A 16,124-nucleotide genomic window follows, 5' to 3' on the forward strand; every position below is an offset into this window, starting at 1 on the left:
AAGTTAATGGGTACAGCACACCAACATGGCACATGTATACATATGTAACAAACCTGCACGTTGTGCACATGTACCCTAGAACTTAAAGTATAAAAAAAAAGTCAGGAAACAACACATGCTGGAAAGGATCTGGAGAAACAGAAACATTTTTACACTGTTAGTGGGAGTGTAAATTAGTTCAACCATTGTGGAAGGCAGTGTGGTGATTCCTCAAGATCTACAACTAGAAATACCATTTGGCCCAGCAATCCCATTACTGGGCATATACCTAAAGGATTATAGGTCACTCTGTGATAAAGACACATGCACACATATGTTCACTGCAGCACTATTCACAATAGCAAAGACTTGGAATCAACCCAAATGTCCATCAATGAAAGACTGGATAAAGAAAATGTGGCACATATACACCATGGAATACTACGCAGCCATAAAAAATGATGAGTTTATGTCCTTTGCGGGACATAGATTAAGCTGGAAACCATCATTCTCAGCAAACTATCACAAGATCAGAAAACCAAACACCGCATGTTCTCACTCATAAGTGGGAGTTGAACAATGAGAACACATGGACACAGGGAGGGGAAAATCACACACTGGGTCCTGTCAGGGTTGGGGGACTAGCAGAGGGATAACATTAGGAGAAATACCTAATGTAGGTGACAGGTTGATGGGTGCAGCAAACCACCAGGGCACGTGTATACCTATGTAACAAACTGCATGTACTGCCCATGTAACCAAGAACTTAAAGTATAATAATACAAATAAAAATAAATAAAAATTGTGGCACTATTGTAGTCATTTGCAGGTACACACAAAGTGGCAAAAAATTTGAGTCACACAACCCACATGTTTCCAACTGATGTCAAATAAGGTGACACTCTGCTTCAGCTCTTATACTATAAACACAAGTTGCCTTTTCATGGTTTATTTAGTACCACATTTGTCACATTTTGGTGCTTGTTTTTGATGACTTCAGTCCTTCAAATGATCATCAAGCACAATGCTGAAGTGCTGGCTAGTGTTGCTAAGTATAAGAAGGTTGTGACATGCCATAAGGAGAAAACAATGTGTTAGATAAGCTTTGTTCAGGCATGAGTTATAGTGCTGTTGGTCATGAGTTCAACATCAATGAACGAACAATAAATGAAATATCTTTAAACAGAAACACATAAAACGAGGCTATGTGTTGATCAGTTGACAAAATTGTTGTGACCAGAGGCTCACAGGAACCTAACCCCTTAACTTCCTCTAGGAGTAATAGTTCAGTGTTAGCTAATTAAGTATTTGTAGTGACTTTTCAGAACATTACTGTTAATAACTAGAATTCTCTGTAAACACTAAAGTAATTGTAGCTAAAACAGCATGATATGTAGGATTTGCTTCAAAATCCATTCGTGGTAGAAGGAGAGAGAGAATAGAGGTTTATAGATGAAACATGATTGTCCGTGTGTTGATAACTGTTCAAGGTGAGTGATGAGTACACATGAGAGTTCAATAATGTATTCTCTCTGTCTTTGCACCTAATTAGAATTTTTCCACAATAAAAAGTAAAGCATATACACACAACACATCTACACAGACAGTCCAAATGGGTACTACTGGCATATGGAGTAGAATAGTATAATTCTTTAATTGGGCAGGATTATTCTTTTCATTTCAAGATGTTTAGCAATCTCAGCCTCTATTCACTAGGTCAGTAGCACAATCGGTTGAAACCAATAATACAGGGAAAACTATCCAAAAAGCCATTCACCACAGCATTATTATACTACTTTTAAAAATAGTCCTAATGTACAACAAAATTACAGTGGTTAAATACAAATATGCTATATCTAAATAATAGAATATACCATAACCCTAAAAATGATATTATACTTCTTTCTGAGGTGATGAGCTAACAACACGACACTGACAACCCGAAGTCACACCACGTTAAATACATCCTTATCAGCATGGGAAACAAGAGAAGTAGCCACAAATGAACTATAAATTTGACAAATATCTTAAAAACAAAAGCATAGACTCATAGAAACAAATAAACCAAAAGAGAAAAATTATAATCCAAAACCTAAATAGAAGTCTACAGAAGAGGATGCTGCTTTTCACAGAAGAGGCCCCAGAAAGGCTCTAAGTACCCAATTAGTAAGTACAGACAGCAGAAGCCTGCCGGAATCAAGACAATTAATTAAGAAACCAAAAAAAGCTGAGCCTCCCACTCATCCATGTTCAGAACAGTTACCTGCAACATTTGCCTACATCAAATGGCCAAAATCTGCATTCAAAACAACCATTTGCCTGGCAAAGACCCTACTCAGAGTGTTGGGCAAGCAACAGAATTAGAAAAGGACCTGACTTAAAAGACCTAACTCTCATTCACCACAATGAAGTCTATCTACTACATACCTTTCAGGAAAGCCTGTGGATAGGCCCCTCCCCAAGCCTTACAAAAAGCCCACAGGCAATCCTTACATTCAAAGAAGAAACCTTCCGGTAAACAGATATACAAAAAATACAAAGCAAACCCATATGAGCAACATGCCTATATAAAAGCAAGGCAGTGAATGTTCATCATACACTTGAAGAAAATCAACAGTATCAAAGAGAAAGACAAGGAATTTTTTTTTAATTCAAAAAAAAGGAAGACTAGGAAGAATAAACAGAAGTTACCCAACAAAAAACAAAGATAACAGAAGAAACAGAAAAGAACTTAAAAAATTATAATCAGAAAGATTAAAAAGTTATTTTATTAAAGAAAGCTGCTTTGAAAAAGGAAAACATTTAAAAATAAGTAATTTTTAGAGGTAAAAATTTGACTGCTAAAATTTAAAAATTCAAATAATCAGAGAGAATCTTCATCCATTTGGGCTGCTATAACAAAATACCTTAGATGGGTAATTTATAAACAACAGAAATGTACTGCTCGCAGTTCTGGAGCACCAGCAGTCCAAGATCAAGGCACCAGCAGATTCAGTGTCTGGTGAGGGTCTGCTCCATGTAAATGACACCTTCTGTATCCTCACATGGCAGAAGAGAAGGGAGGCTCCTTAAATCTCTTTAGAAGGGCACTAATCTCATTTATGAGGGCTGAGCTCTCATGATGTAATCACTTCCAAAAGGTCTCATCTATATTATCGTATTGAGTATTAGGGTCCAACATACGAATTTTGGTGGGACACCAACATTCAGATCATAGCATAGAGCAAACAGAAGAATTCCACTTATTGATGGAACAAAAAGTAGGAAGGCCACCGAGGAGATACAACAAAAGATAAAAAGATGGAAAATATGAGATAAGAAAGAAAACAGAAAAGAAGGTCAAATCTGTAAGCTCCAACCTCTAACAGAGTGCTAAAACAAAGAATACAATGAAGAAAAGATATGAGAACATTGTATCAATCAAAAGAAAATCTCACATTTTGAGATGGAAAGGCCCACCAAAGACTAAGAAGAATAAACTTTCAAAGGACCCAAATAAACAGATGATGTTGAGATTTTACAATAGTGCACCTAAAGAGAAAATCCTACAAGCTTCAAGCAAGTATCTAGGAAGAAACAAGAATCACACTGATGGGCTCCTTGGTAGCATTACAGTATGCTCGAATTAGATAACAGAACTATGCTTTCAAAAATCCAAGGCAAAATACATGGACATAAAATAATTATGTTCAGCTGAAGTGCCAACTAAGTGTAAGGGCAAAAGAAAGACATTTTCAGTCATATAAGGAGTCAGAAAATGTGCCACCTGTCCATCCTTTCTCAGAAAAAAAAAATACTTGAAAATAATCTGACAAAAAAGAAAAGGATGATCTGGCGTCCTAGAAACTGTGTAGTAAGTTCAGCTGTACAATGAAAAGAAAATCTAAAGTGACAAATGTGAGTAGGTTCAGAAAGTAATCCATACCATAAGCCAAAAAGGACAAGGAAAAATGTCCTCAGCCTATCATACAAATGTCTGACAAAGAACATAGACATTCTTTATAAGAAAAAGTAAAGAGAAGGGCAATGAGAAATTCCAGGGGGGAATGCTGTCCAGGAAGTCCATGGTTTAAAAATTAAACAGACCTAAATGGATCATAATTTGGACAATTAATAGACTACACAGAAAGATCATCTGTTTGACCTTGATATTTAGAACATTATTTTTAACAGACATGGGTTGAGTATTTGGCATATCATTTTCACTTCTCAGTGGATGTGAACATACTACATGGTTCTCTAGGAAGTATCTACATAGTAATAAAATTATAAATGCCACTTATAGTTTCTAATTTCAAAAATAAACTCAAAATCCAAGGAATCTCACAGTGTAATCTACAGACATCAGAATTACCTGGAAATGTTATTTTAAACTTTATTTTAAACCTAGATCCCACCCCTAGAGATTCAGTAGATCAGGTAAAAGGCCCAGAGATCTTCATTTTAATAAATTCTCCAAGTATAACTTGTGCACACTAAATTTTGAGAGTCACAGTTATAAAACAGTAATCTCCAAAATTTCTCATTACACCTTATCAACAAAAGACTTTTGAACACCTACCTCTCATATACAGTATGTTTATTTATAAATTGTATGTTATATGAATGTATACTTTGTATATTATAAATATGAAAAATAGACATTGTAAAGGATGAGGAAAATGAACTAACAATAATTTAATATATGCTTCTTTTTAATCAGGAGAAAAGTAAAAATTATGGATAGGTTTAGAAAGTTTTAAAAAATAACAAATAAAAGGAGGGGAGAATAAAGAATCATGGAAATGACAATTGAAGTCCCAAGGCTTCTCTAGAAGGCTTATTCTACTAAAAAAACAGAGGGAGTCTGAGAGTGATCACATTTCATCTCAAAAATGATTGAGGAAGTAATAAGGGTACTTCAACAAAAGACTTAATTCTGATCATCAGAAGGAAAAAAAATGATTGATGAATCAGACATACAAGCCACATGAGAAGAAACTGATTATACTATTTTAAGTGTTCATAATAACCAAAGATGGTAAAATTAGACATACTCAGGCATGTATCACAGATTTTTAACAAGTCAAATTTCAGACAACACTGGAATGATCCCAGGACTAGAGACTCCAAAGGTGAATATAATTCAAGTAATGAAAAATGATATTCAGATTTTAGGATCACGATTCCAATTTTTAAAAAAGGAAAAGGAAAAGGAAAAGGTATCCATATGTTTAGCTTCTCATTTAAGAAGTATAATGAAATCCATTTACTAGGAAAGCAAGTGTTTTAATTGCTGTGCTAAGTGTCATGGGAATATACCAAATGTTTGATAGGAAGAACCCAGGATCATTCCACTGCTTCTAATGACCAAGAAGAGGCCCAACAATCTACAGTTAAATGGGCAGTTCCTACAGGATAATATGGAGTGCTAAGTAAAATCCCTTAATCTACTCCAGAACACTTAGTCTACACCGGCAAGGTCATCCCAGGCTTTCAATTACACACTGCAGTTTATCTTAGGGGAAAACTGAGTCACGTCTAGTAAGTTCCCTATAGAGGCAGTCTATGGAGTAAAAAGTCAAACAACAGGGACTTCGCCGATTTTTAAGGTTGAACTGTAACAGCTCAAGACACACACACACAGTATTTAAGACATAGTTTTATCTCTTAACTGCACACTCTCCAAATACGTCAGAATATGAACAGGAACAGGGCCTACCTGTACTTGGTGAACTGGCACCCTTCATTATCCAACAATTTTAATTTTCGGCTCCACATTTATTTAGACATTAAATGGATCTCTTTAGGAGATTAATGACAAGTATTAACTTTAATAATGAAGAGAAACAAACTCAACACACCAAATACTCATGAAAAAATAATTTGAGAGCTCACCTTTCCACAACCAAACTGACCACTTGTGTGAGATCTGGGTTTGTCACCTGGAGACGTTTCCACAAAGACCATACAAATTCTTTATCAGCCTTAAAGAAATAAAAGAGAATTTAGATGCATTGCTTTGTAGTGATAGTGAAATAAGATACTACATTAAATTTTAAAATGAAAAACCAATTACTTGATCCCTAGTTGTATAACTACACCAACTGACTCTCTTTAAAGGTATGGGGGAAAGCTTTATTTTAAAAAGTTATTACACAGGTAATCCACATTCACTTTTACTATTTCTATCACCTATATTTTGGGATATAACTGTTGAAATGCTAAATATCTAAATAAATTTGCTCTAAAAGGAAACTTCCCTCACTGCTGCCCCATTTTCAGCTCCCCTTTTATCAAAACTCCCTGAAAGAGTTACCTGTAATTACTATGTCTATTTCCTATCTCTCATTCACTCTATAATGCTTCCCAGTAAGATTTTCCTCCCCATCATTATGATAAAATCATTATTCAAGTTCCTCTATATTGCCAAATCCAAAGGACAATGGGTAATTTCAGTCCTTATTACCTAGGTTAGTTGTTACTAACCTTGGCTGACAGGAATCCCTTTTGGGGAGCTTTTAAAAAATAGGGACGAATTAGAGATTCTGATTAATTGGTCTTAGGTTAGATCCAAGCATCACTATGTTTTAAAAGTGCCTTGAGTGAATCTGTGCACTCTGGGTTGAGAACCACTGCCCTGGGTGACCTTATATCAGACCCATGATTTTAAATACCAACGCTACACTGAGACTCGACATTTCTATCTAGAGTCATTTCCTCTACTCTTAGGTCCAGACTGCATATTCAACTGCATATTCCATAATTATCTCCAACTGCGTATTCAATAATTCCACTTGAAAACCTAATAGATATCTTAAATTTAACTTGTCCAAAATAAAATTATTGGTTCCTTACCCTCTCACAAATCTGCCCCTCTCCCTCCCAGAAATTGATACTGCCATCTATTCATTTATTCAAAGATCTAAAACAGTAGTGTCCAATCTTTTGGCTTCCCTGGGCCACAGTGAAAGAAGAAGAATTATCTTGGGCCACATATAAAATACACTAACACTAACAATAGTTAATGAGCTAAAAAAATTGCAAAATAAATATCATAATGTTTTAAGAAAGTTTAATAATTTGTGTTAGGCCGCATTCAAAGCCATCCTGGGCTACATGCAGCCTGCCCGTGAGCTGGGTGTTAGGGTTAGGTTGATCTAAAACTTAGGAGTCAATCTTGATTATTCTTTTTTTTTTTCTTCCTGAGACGGAGTCTTGCTCTGTCGCCCAGGCTGGAGTGCAGTGGCGCAATCTCAGCTCACTGCAACCTCTGCCTCCCAGGTTCAAGTGATTCTTCTGCCTCAGCCTCCTGAGTAGCTGGGACTACAGGCACGCACCACCACACCCAGCTAATTTTTGTATTTTTAGTAGAGATAGGGTTTCACCATATTGGCCAGGCTGGTCTCGAACTCCTGACCTCATGATCTACCTGCCTCAGCCTCCCAAAGTGCTGGGATTACAGGCATGAGCCACCGTGCCCGGCCAATCTTGGTTATTCTTTTCTCCTCACACTTCATATCCAATCATCAACAAACCCTACTGTCTTTATCTACATTATAGGCAAATTCTGACCACTCTCACCACTTCTACCACTATCACCCTAGTCCAAGTAAATTCCGTCTCTTGCCCAGCTCTCCATCATGGTCTCACAGCCTTCTAACTCAAAACTCTCCAGTGGGTTTCCATCAAATTAGGAAACTAATCCAAACTCTGTGTCAAGGCTACAAGAGTCCATATGGCCTGGCCCATATACACCTTCCCAACCTCAGCTGTCACTTTCCTCCTTGCTCACACAGACGTTCTTACTCTACTTGAACCAGGGCCAATGCACATACTGCATCATCCATCACATTTTCACATAGAGTATGCCCTCACTTCATTCAAGTCTTTGCTTAAATCTTAAATAATATCTCAAGTGAATTCTTCCCTGACTACTATCATAGTCACCAAAACTCCCAAGTCTCTAGTAACCCCTTTTCCAGTTGCAATTTTGTTTTCACAGCACATTTCGTTTAATAATCCTGTATGTTTAGTGATTTCATTTTACTTGTGTGGCAGATACCTCAATTTCTATCTCCATCATCCATTCTCTCTTTTTGGTTACAGAAACAATTCTGCCCAAGTAACAGACCAATCTCTCTTGCCTTATGGGTTATACGACTATGTTCTGTCAATGAAATATAAGTGCTGTTGGAAACTTAGAGGAAATCTTAAAATCAGACTTGTGTCTACCCATTGTCAGAAATATTCTTCCCAGTCTGTTGTTGCTTATTGATTTTTTTGAAAAAGCAAGTTATTAATTTTACATACTCAAATGTATCCATCTTTTCCATTATGGCTTATGGACTTCATGTACCAGTTAGAAAAGCCTTCTCTATTTCAAGATTAGAAATGTATTTACCCATTTCTTCTTCTGGAATTTTTGTTTTTTAGTATTTTTTAATCGACAGATAAAAATTGCATATATTTATGGCATACAACATAATGTTTTATGTATACATTTTAGAATGGTTAAATCAAGCTAATTAACATAACCATTAGGGCTGGCACAGTGGGTCACATCTGTAATCCCAGCACTTTGGGAGGCCAAGATGGGAGGGGATCATTTGAGTCCAGAAGTTTGAGACTGGCCTGGGCAACATAGTGAGACCCCCATCGCTACAAACTTAAAAATTAGTTAGTCGTAGTGGAATACACCTGTAGTTCCAGCTACTCAGGAGACTGAGGGTGGGAGGATCGCTGAGCCCGGGAGGTCAAGGCTACAATGAGCCATGATCGTGCCACCATACAGCCTGGGCGACAGACCAAGACCCTATCTCAAAAAACAAAGAAGAAAACATAATCATTACCTCATACACCCACCATTTTTTTTGTGATGAGAGCACTTAAAATTTATTCTCTTAGTAATTTTCAAGTACACAATCTATTGTTATTAACTATAACACCATACTATACAGTAAGTCTGGTGATATGAAAAAAAATTCTTTTGTGAACAATAAAATGTTACAAATGGATTGTGGAACTGCATTATATATGAGTTTTATGAATTTTTTAGTTATTTAAATGCTATATTATGTTCAATTTGGATTACATCTAGAATTATTAAAAAAAACTTTCATATACAAAAAACAAATTCCCCCCCCCAAAAAAACACAGAACTAGTTTTCAAACTGTTCCAGACATTAATACAAGGAAACTAACTATTATCAATCACTCATATTCTCTTTATATTTTTCCTTCAGGCACTAAACGATGTTCTTTTTAAATAACAAAAATAAAAACCTTAGCCAGATGTGGTAGCGCACCCCTATAAGGCTGAGATGGACAAATGGCTTAAGTTCAGAAGTTCGAAACCAATCTGGGCAACACAGGGAGACAGAGACCCCATCTCTACAAAAAATACAAAAATTAGCCTAGCGTGGTAGCACACACCTGCAGTCCCAGCTACTCTGGAGGCTGAGGTGGGTGGATCCTTTGAGCCCAGGAGCTCAACACTGCAATGAGCCAGGACTGCACCACTGTACTCCAGCACCGGTGACAGAGGGAGACGGTCACAAATAAAATGAAAACAAAAAATAAAAACCTAAGATTACTCATTATAAAATTCTTTTTTTTTTTTGAGACAAAGTCTCATTCTGTTGCCCAAGCTGGAGGGCAGTGGCGCAATCTCAGCACACTGCAACCTTCACCTTCCACGTTCAAGCAATTCTCCTGCCTCAGCCTCCCATGTAGCTGGGATTAATGGTGCATGCTGCCACACTCTGCTAATTTCTGTACTTTAGTAGAGACTGGGTTTCACCATGTTGGCCAGGCTGGTCTCAAACTCCCAACCTCAAGTGATCCACCCACCTCGGCCTCCCAAACTACTGTCATTATAAAATTCTTTATTCTCAGGCCAGGCGCAGTGGCTCACGCCCAGCACTTTGGGAGGCCAAGGCGGGCAGATCACAAGGTCAGGAGTTCGAGACCAGCCTGACCAACATGGTGAAACCCTGTCTCTACTAAAAATACAAAAATTAGCCGGCGTGGTGGTGCACGCCTGTAATCCCAGTTACTCAGGAGGCTGAGGCAGGAGAACAGCTTGAACCCGGGAGGCAGAGGTTGCAGTGAGCCCAGATTGCGCCACTGCACTCCAGCCTGGGCAACAGAGCAAGACTGCATCTCAAAAAAAAAAAAAAAAAATTCTTTATTTTCACTATGTAACTTCCACACAGAATCAAATAATAATTTTTAAAAATATATAATCAAAATTAAAAATGTAGTGGAGTTGGGTTCTAAATTAGTGAAATAGGGTATTAAATGTCATGGATGCAAAATTACCCTTTGGAACACCCTTGAAAGATTCCTTAGGAAAAAGCTACATTTGGAAGCTAACCTACTACTCTCAGTAAGTGCAATGCAGACAGCTTTTCTTCCCTCATTGAAATTAGTCACTTTTTCTTCAGGTAAGCATTATTTATAGTTCACTTGCTAATCAGGAAGCCATATTGTTTTAAAGTTTAATTAGATAATACAATCACTTAGAGTGGGATGAGATGCTGATATTAGGAGAAATGTCTGATTACTTTCTATTACATGCTTATTCTGAGGCATTCCAATGATGCAGAATGGTATGGGGAATTACTCCAAACTTCACCAAGCACACATCATTGAATTCCCGTAAGTGGAATGTGAAAGCAAAACAAATTAAATGAAGCTACTACATATGACAATGGACTAATTAGCAGTGTTCTTTTTCCCAAACTATATGTTTCAAGCATTGTTGGGTTCTGAAATTAATTTAGATCTGGACAGCATTTTTTAAAAGAACAGAACTGAAAAAAATATCAGCCCACACAATGTTAGGGAATGTATTCTTTCTGAAAATACATGTATATGTGTGTGTCCTTACTAGGTTGAGATACAAAATGAATTTTACTTCGAGTTGTAATTTTCAGCAGTTTTAATGTTATGTATTCTTGGGTACTATCATTTCTAGCTGAACAAATAAGCGGGAGAATACACTTTAAAAGATATAAAAGTGAATATTTAATCACCTAAATGCTTTTTTACAAAACAATTGGGAGTTCAATTACTCTTTTTCCCCAAGATTCCCCAAGAGCAGGTGTCTCATTTGACTAAGGTTTTTATGGCGCGGGATACTGCCTACAATTATAAGAGTATTAATATTACAAAATCTAAGAAATCATCATTCCAGAATCTTATGACCATCTCTGTATTCTCATATTTGCCAAGAGTATGTCAATCATTTTCCTAGTCTATATACGTCCTAGGTCACAAAAGCCAACACCATGTTTGGAGCCGCATTTTTAAAAATGTGTTTGCAGGAAGAGGTTCATCAGGCTGTTTCTAACAGACTGACTTCCTTAACCAAGTCATTCATAAAAAAGTAAGTATCTTAGCTCCTTAGCCAGCTAAAGGCCTAACTATGTGGGGAGGCAGAGGTGGGAGGAAAGAGAGTGGAAAATAATTAGGACTCAGAGTATTAAAGGGTTCACATCTTAAAACTCCCCAAAGGGTGAGGGCTGCAGATGACAAATGTTTCAATTCATTGTTCCATTTATTGATCCCTTTGCTCCTTATCCAACGAAGAACAGAAAAATGGGAAAATGAAAAGTGGGCACCACATAAAATGTCCCAACCTTGTTCAACCAAAGGCATTTTCGATTTGAAGATGGTCCCATTTTTATACCCTCTACTCAGTCAGCAAGGACCTATAAAACGGGCAAAAGAATTCAACAGAACAAACTATGTGAGAATGAATTTCTGTAATCCCAGCACTTTGGGAGGCAAAGGCGGGCGGATCACGAGGTCAGGAGATCAAGACCATCCTGGCTGACATGGTGAAACCCCATCTCTACTAAAAATACAAAAAATTAGCCGGGTGTGGTGGCGGGTACCTGTGGTCCCAGCTACTGGGGAGGCTGAGGCAGGAGTATGGCGTGAACCCAGGAGGCGGAGCTTGCAGTGAGCCAAGATAGTGCCACTGCACTCCACTCTGGGTGACAGAGCGAGACTCCATCTCAAAAAAAAAAAAAAAGAATGAATTTCATGAATTGTTTTATTAAACTGATGATACTGTTCACAAAGTGACTTTGATGTTCAGGTTCCTAACTGGTTTCTACCTTGAAGGCAGAGTGACTTAAACATCTACTGTTTAGTGAGTTTCCCACATCCAATCTCCCAACCCTATCTGAAGGTTCTGGTAAAATCAAAAGAGATGATGGTATGGATGCAAAACTAAAGGAAAATTCAATCTCTTTAAACAGTAGTATAGTCAAGTCCATCCTTACAAAAACTCTACAAACAGGAAAGTAATGTTAATGCAATTGATTTAGCAAATGTTTTTCACTGGCAAGATCACATGAAAATGAGATTTCTCACTCAAGGACCGCGGAATTACTATAGCTGGTTAGTAAGTACCAAGCAGTATCTATTGTAAGTTCCCGGCTCTGAGACTTTGTAAACGTTACTGGTCTGTGTTTACAACTTAAGTTTGGGTAAAAACAAAGCCAAGTGTGGGTTTGAAATTTTAAAAACAGGCTCCTTCATCGATGGATTTTACTTTAACAAAAGTGTTTACACTTTCCTGTTTATTTCAACTAGTGGACTGCATGTCACTCCTGGGCCCCAGGCAGGTACTGGCTATAGTCACCACCAAGAACTTGGGCTTTGTGGGAACGGGAGGGGATGCGACTGCGAGTATCCAAGTGACCAAAACCAAACCCCGGCGCGGAGGCGAAGCCTGTCTGGCCGCTGTTCGGAAAGGGGCAGGGGCCCGGGGTCGGGGAGCCGGGCGCAGTGGCGTCTCTCCAGCCCCCGGCCACGGGATAGCAGGGTGTGCAGCCGAGAGGGAGCGCCGCCGGGCGGGGCGGGGTAGGTCCCCAGGCAGAGGGAGAAGGACGCGCCTCCCCACGGGTCCCGGCCCCGCTGTGGTGGGGAAAGGCCGGCTGCGAGAGTCCTCGATACCTGACACAGGGCCAACTCCTCCTTTACGCTGCTCAGCTCTTCCTCCAGCAGCTGCGTCCGGGTCACCATCGCCTCCTCTACCGAGATGCCCTCTAGCCGTCTGGACCCCATGGGCGCGCTGAGGAGGGGAGCATGAGCCGGAGCTGCCCCACCAGGCCCTCGCCGGCCCCCTGACCCTTCTTCGCCCAGCCAGATTTTATCACTTTTGTCCGCGACCACCTCCCGCGCTGCGCCGGCAAAACCCGAGGCCTCGCTGCGCACTGCGTGTACCTCAGCTCCCCGCCCAACACGTGGGGACCTGGGGCCCAACTGTCGCGCTGGGGGCGGAGGGTACGGCGAGGGAGGCGAACGCGCCGCCATGGCTGCAGCAGCTAACGGGTCAAGTTCCCTGTTGGAAACTCCACCTCCCTTTCCCCAACCCGGCAAGCCCGGAACGCTGAGCCGCGCATGCGCGAGTCTTTTCCCGCCTTGGCCAGCGGTGTCTCGTGTTCTGTGGCCCTGGCCGGCTTCCCGCGGGCAATGCGCCCAGCGCGAGCGTTGGCGTACGCACGCGCCGTGGCCCGAAAGGGTGAGGCCGGTCAGCCGGGCGGGCCATCCCGAGGTCCTGTGCCTGAGTCCTTGGCCAGGATCGCCTGGATTTCCCGCCCACCTAAAGCCCTGGCCGCCACTTCCATCCCACCTCTTAAAGCCTTCCTTGACAAGCCCCCAGCCACAAATGATCCTTAACTGTGAAATCCCTCTCCTGCAAGGTCCCTGCCAACTCGTGTGTCACGTTTCATTGACCGCCCTGGAGTGTCAGTTACACAGCTAATCTCTCCAGCGCTATTGTAAGTTCCTTGAGGATCAAGGCATAAGTTTTACACTTAAGTGTTTTCTTCACACCCCTTGGCAAAACTGCTGTAAGTACAGCTGACATCCAGCTGACTAATGTCAAGGAGATGTGGAAAGCCTTGTGCTGAGCTGGGACTATCAAGCAGGTTTCGAACTTGAATGATGATCCTTTGTACACCCTTTGTCTTTTGTTTTGCAAGAGTCATGATTTCCTTTGAGTTTTTATGTCAGCTTCTTTATGCGTTGGCTGGGTATCAGAAGGAGTGTAGCCCACATTGCTGAACAGTTTGGGTCCTTGGAGCAGTTTAAAATCAGTAATTTGGAGCGTGGTTGAAGAAACAAGACCTACTTTATCTTTTGTTCTTTTTTTTTTCTTTTTCTTCCGGCTTTCTTTATAAACGTCAAATAGGCAATAATCTTCCCTTTCTTTGCCCTTCAAATACTTTCTTACTATTGATAAGATTAATAAGCAGATGCATACTGAGCTGGCACCAGAACATTCCTGAAAGTTAGAACTGCCCTCTTCTTCAGAAAGGGTTCCAGAATACTTGGGGAAAGCTGAGATGGGGGTTGAGAGTAGAAGTAGAGAGATCACCACTTCACTGTTAACTTCATTTAATCAAAAAATCACTGTCTGTGCATGAGAATCTAGTCAGGATGCCAAAAGACACCCTCCCAATTAGAATCCTGCCAAGTCAAGCAAGATAAGTGGACTTCCTTCAAACCGAAGGTGAATTCCTCACAAAAATTTATAAAAGGGTACATTAGAAAAAGTATGTTTATAAGCCTGTCTTAGAACTAGCTAATCTACTGAACATTTACCATATGCTGAGTCCAGTGTTAAGCACTTATCATATATGAACTCAATACATACGTCACCTTCAGTTAGATTATTATCTATCTCCATTTTTACTAGTGAGGAAACAGACTTGCAAGGTTACTGTAACTTCTCTGAAATTCCATGTCTGGTATCAGAAAAAGCTAGGCTTTGAATTCACTGAATTTCACTTAACTCTGAAAACCTGTACTTTGATCGCTACCCTGTCTCCACACCTGTGACTTGAAATACAACATTTGGTCTTGATAGTCTGTGAGATTTCACAACTTAAGACTGGCAAGTCTAACAACATAAGTTACATGTTTGGCCCCAAATCAGTATTAATGCACATTTTTAATTACTATATGTCATTCACTCCAAAGGACATCATTTCACCTGATCATTAAAAGATTCTTTCGAAAAGCAGTGGCATAAATATGTATATGTGACCCCCCAAAAGGATAATATCCTTACTCTTTGACTAGGCATTTTTTTTTAATTTTGTCTTTATTGGAGCAAAACACACAAAATACACAACATAAAATTTACCATCGTAGGCATTTTAAATGGCTACAAATAGGCCAGGCGCGGTAGCTCACGCCTGCAATCCCAGCACTTTGGGAGGCTGAGGCTGGCAGATCACTTGAGACCAGGAGTTCGAGACCAGCCTGGACAACATAGTGAAAACCCGTTTCTGCTAAAAATACAAAAATTAGCTGGGAGTGGTGGTGCATGCCTGTAATCCCAGCTACTAGAGACGCCACGGCAGGACAATCATTGGAACATGGGAGGCAGAGGTTGCAGTGAGCCAAGATCACACCACTGCACTCCAGCCTGGGTGATAAAGTGAGACTGTCTCAAAAAATAAATAAATAAATAAAATGGCTACAAATAAAGAACAATCAGTAGCCTTAACTACATTCACCATGTTAGGCAACCACCACCACTACCTAGTTACAGAACATTTTCATCACCAGAGATAGAAACCACATACCCACATTAGTATCTCCACATTCTCACCACCCCCAAGCCCCAAACAACCATTAATTCCCTTTACATCTCTATGGTTTTGCCTGTTTTGGATATTTCATATTAATGGAACCATATAATATGTGGCCTTTTCTCTCTGGTTTCTTTTATTAGCATAATGTTTTCAAGGTTCATCTATGTTGTGGCAGGTATCAGTACTTCATTCTTTTTTATAGCTGAAAATACACCATACAGTGGTTCTTTCTGCCTTTTGCCTATTGTGAATAGAGCTGCTGTAAACATTCATGTACAGGTTTTTGTCTGAACATTGATGTTCAATTTTTTGTTTACATTCCTATGAGTAGACTGTCTAGGTCATATGTTTAATTTACTGAGGAATCACCAAATTATTTTCTACAGTGGTTGTGTCATTTTACCTTCCTATAAGCAATGTATTGGCATTCTAATTTCTCATCATCCTCACCAACGCTTATTTTTTGTTTTGTTTTGTGTTTTGTGTGTGTTTTTTTTTTTTTTTTTGCTCCTTTATTATTATACTTTAAGTTATATGGTACAT

The 16,124-nt window shown here is 39.5% G+C and overlaps 1 protein-coding gene across 1 annotated transcript; it reads right to left on the reverse strand.

Moving 5' to 3' along the window:
• Window positions 1–5,852: 5,852 nt before the first annotated feature.
• On the reverse strand, window positions 5,853–13,486 carry LOC105539270 (centlein-like). Its single transcript, XM_011979455.1, has 2 exons — window positions 12,931–13,486; window positions 5,853–5,945 (listed from the first exon to the last, which is right to left on the reverse strand). Exons 1-2 carry the CDS (start codon window positions 13,288–13,290, stop codon window positions 5,853–5,855), a joined length of 453 nt encoding a protein of 150 aa, XP_011834845.1. The 5' UTR covers window positions 13,291–13,486.
• Between the last annotated feature and the right edge of the window lie 2,638 nt (window positions 13,487–16,124).

The sequence above is a fragment of the Mandrillus leucophaeus genome, unplaced genomic scaffold (assembly GCF_000951045.1).
Source record: "Mandrillus leucophaeus isolate KB7577 unplaced genomic scaffold, Mleu.le_1.0 Scaffold2014, whole genome shotgun sequence".
NCBI lineage: Eukaryota > Metazoa > Chordata > Mammalia > Primates > Cercopithecidae > Mandrillus > Mandrillus leucophaeus.

Excerpts from the sequence above, each read along its gene's own strand:
- LOC105539270 (XM_011979455.1), bottom strand. The coding sequence starts at position 13,290 with ATGGCGGCGCGTTCGCCTCCCTCGCCGTACCCTCCGCCCCCAGCGCGA. Across the intron at positions 5,946-12,930 it reads AGGAGTTGGCCCTGTGTCAG|GCTGATAAAGAATTTGTATG; the intron begins GTATCGAGGACT and ends TATTTCTTTAAG.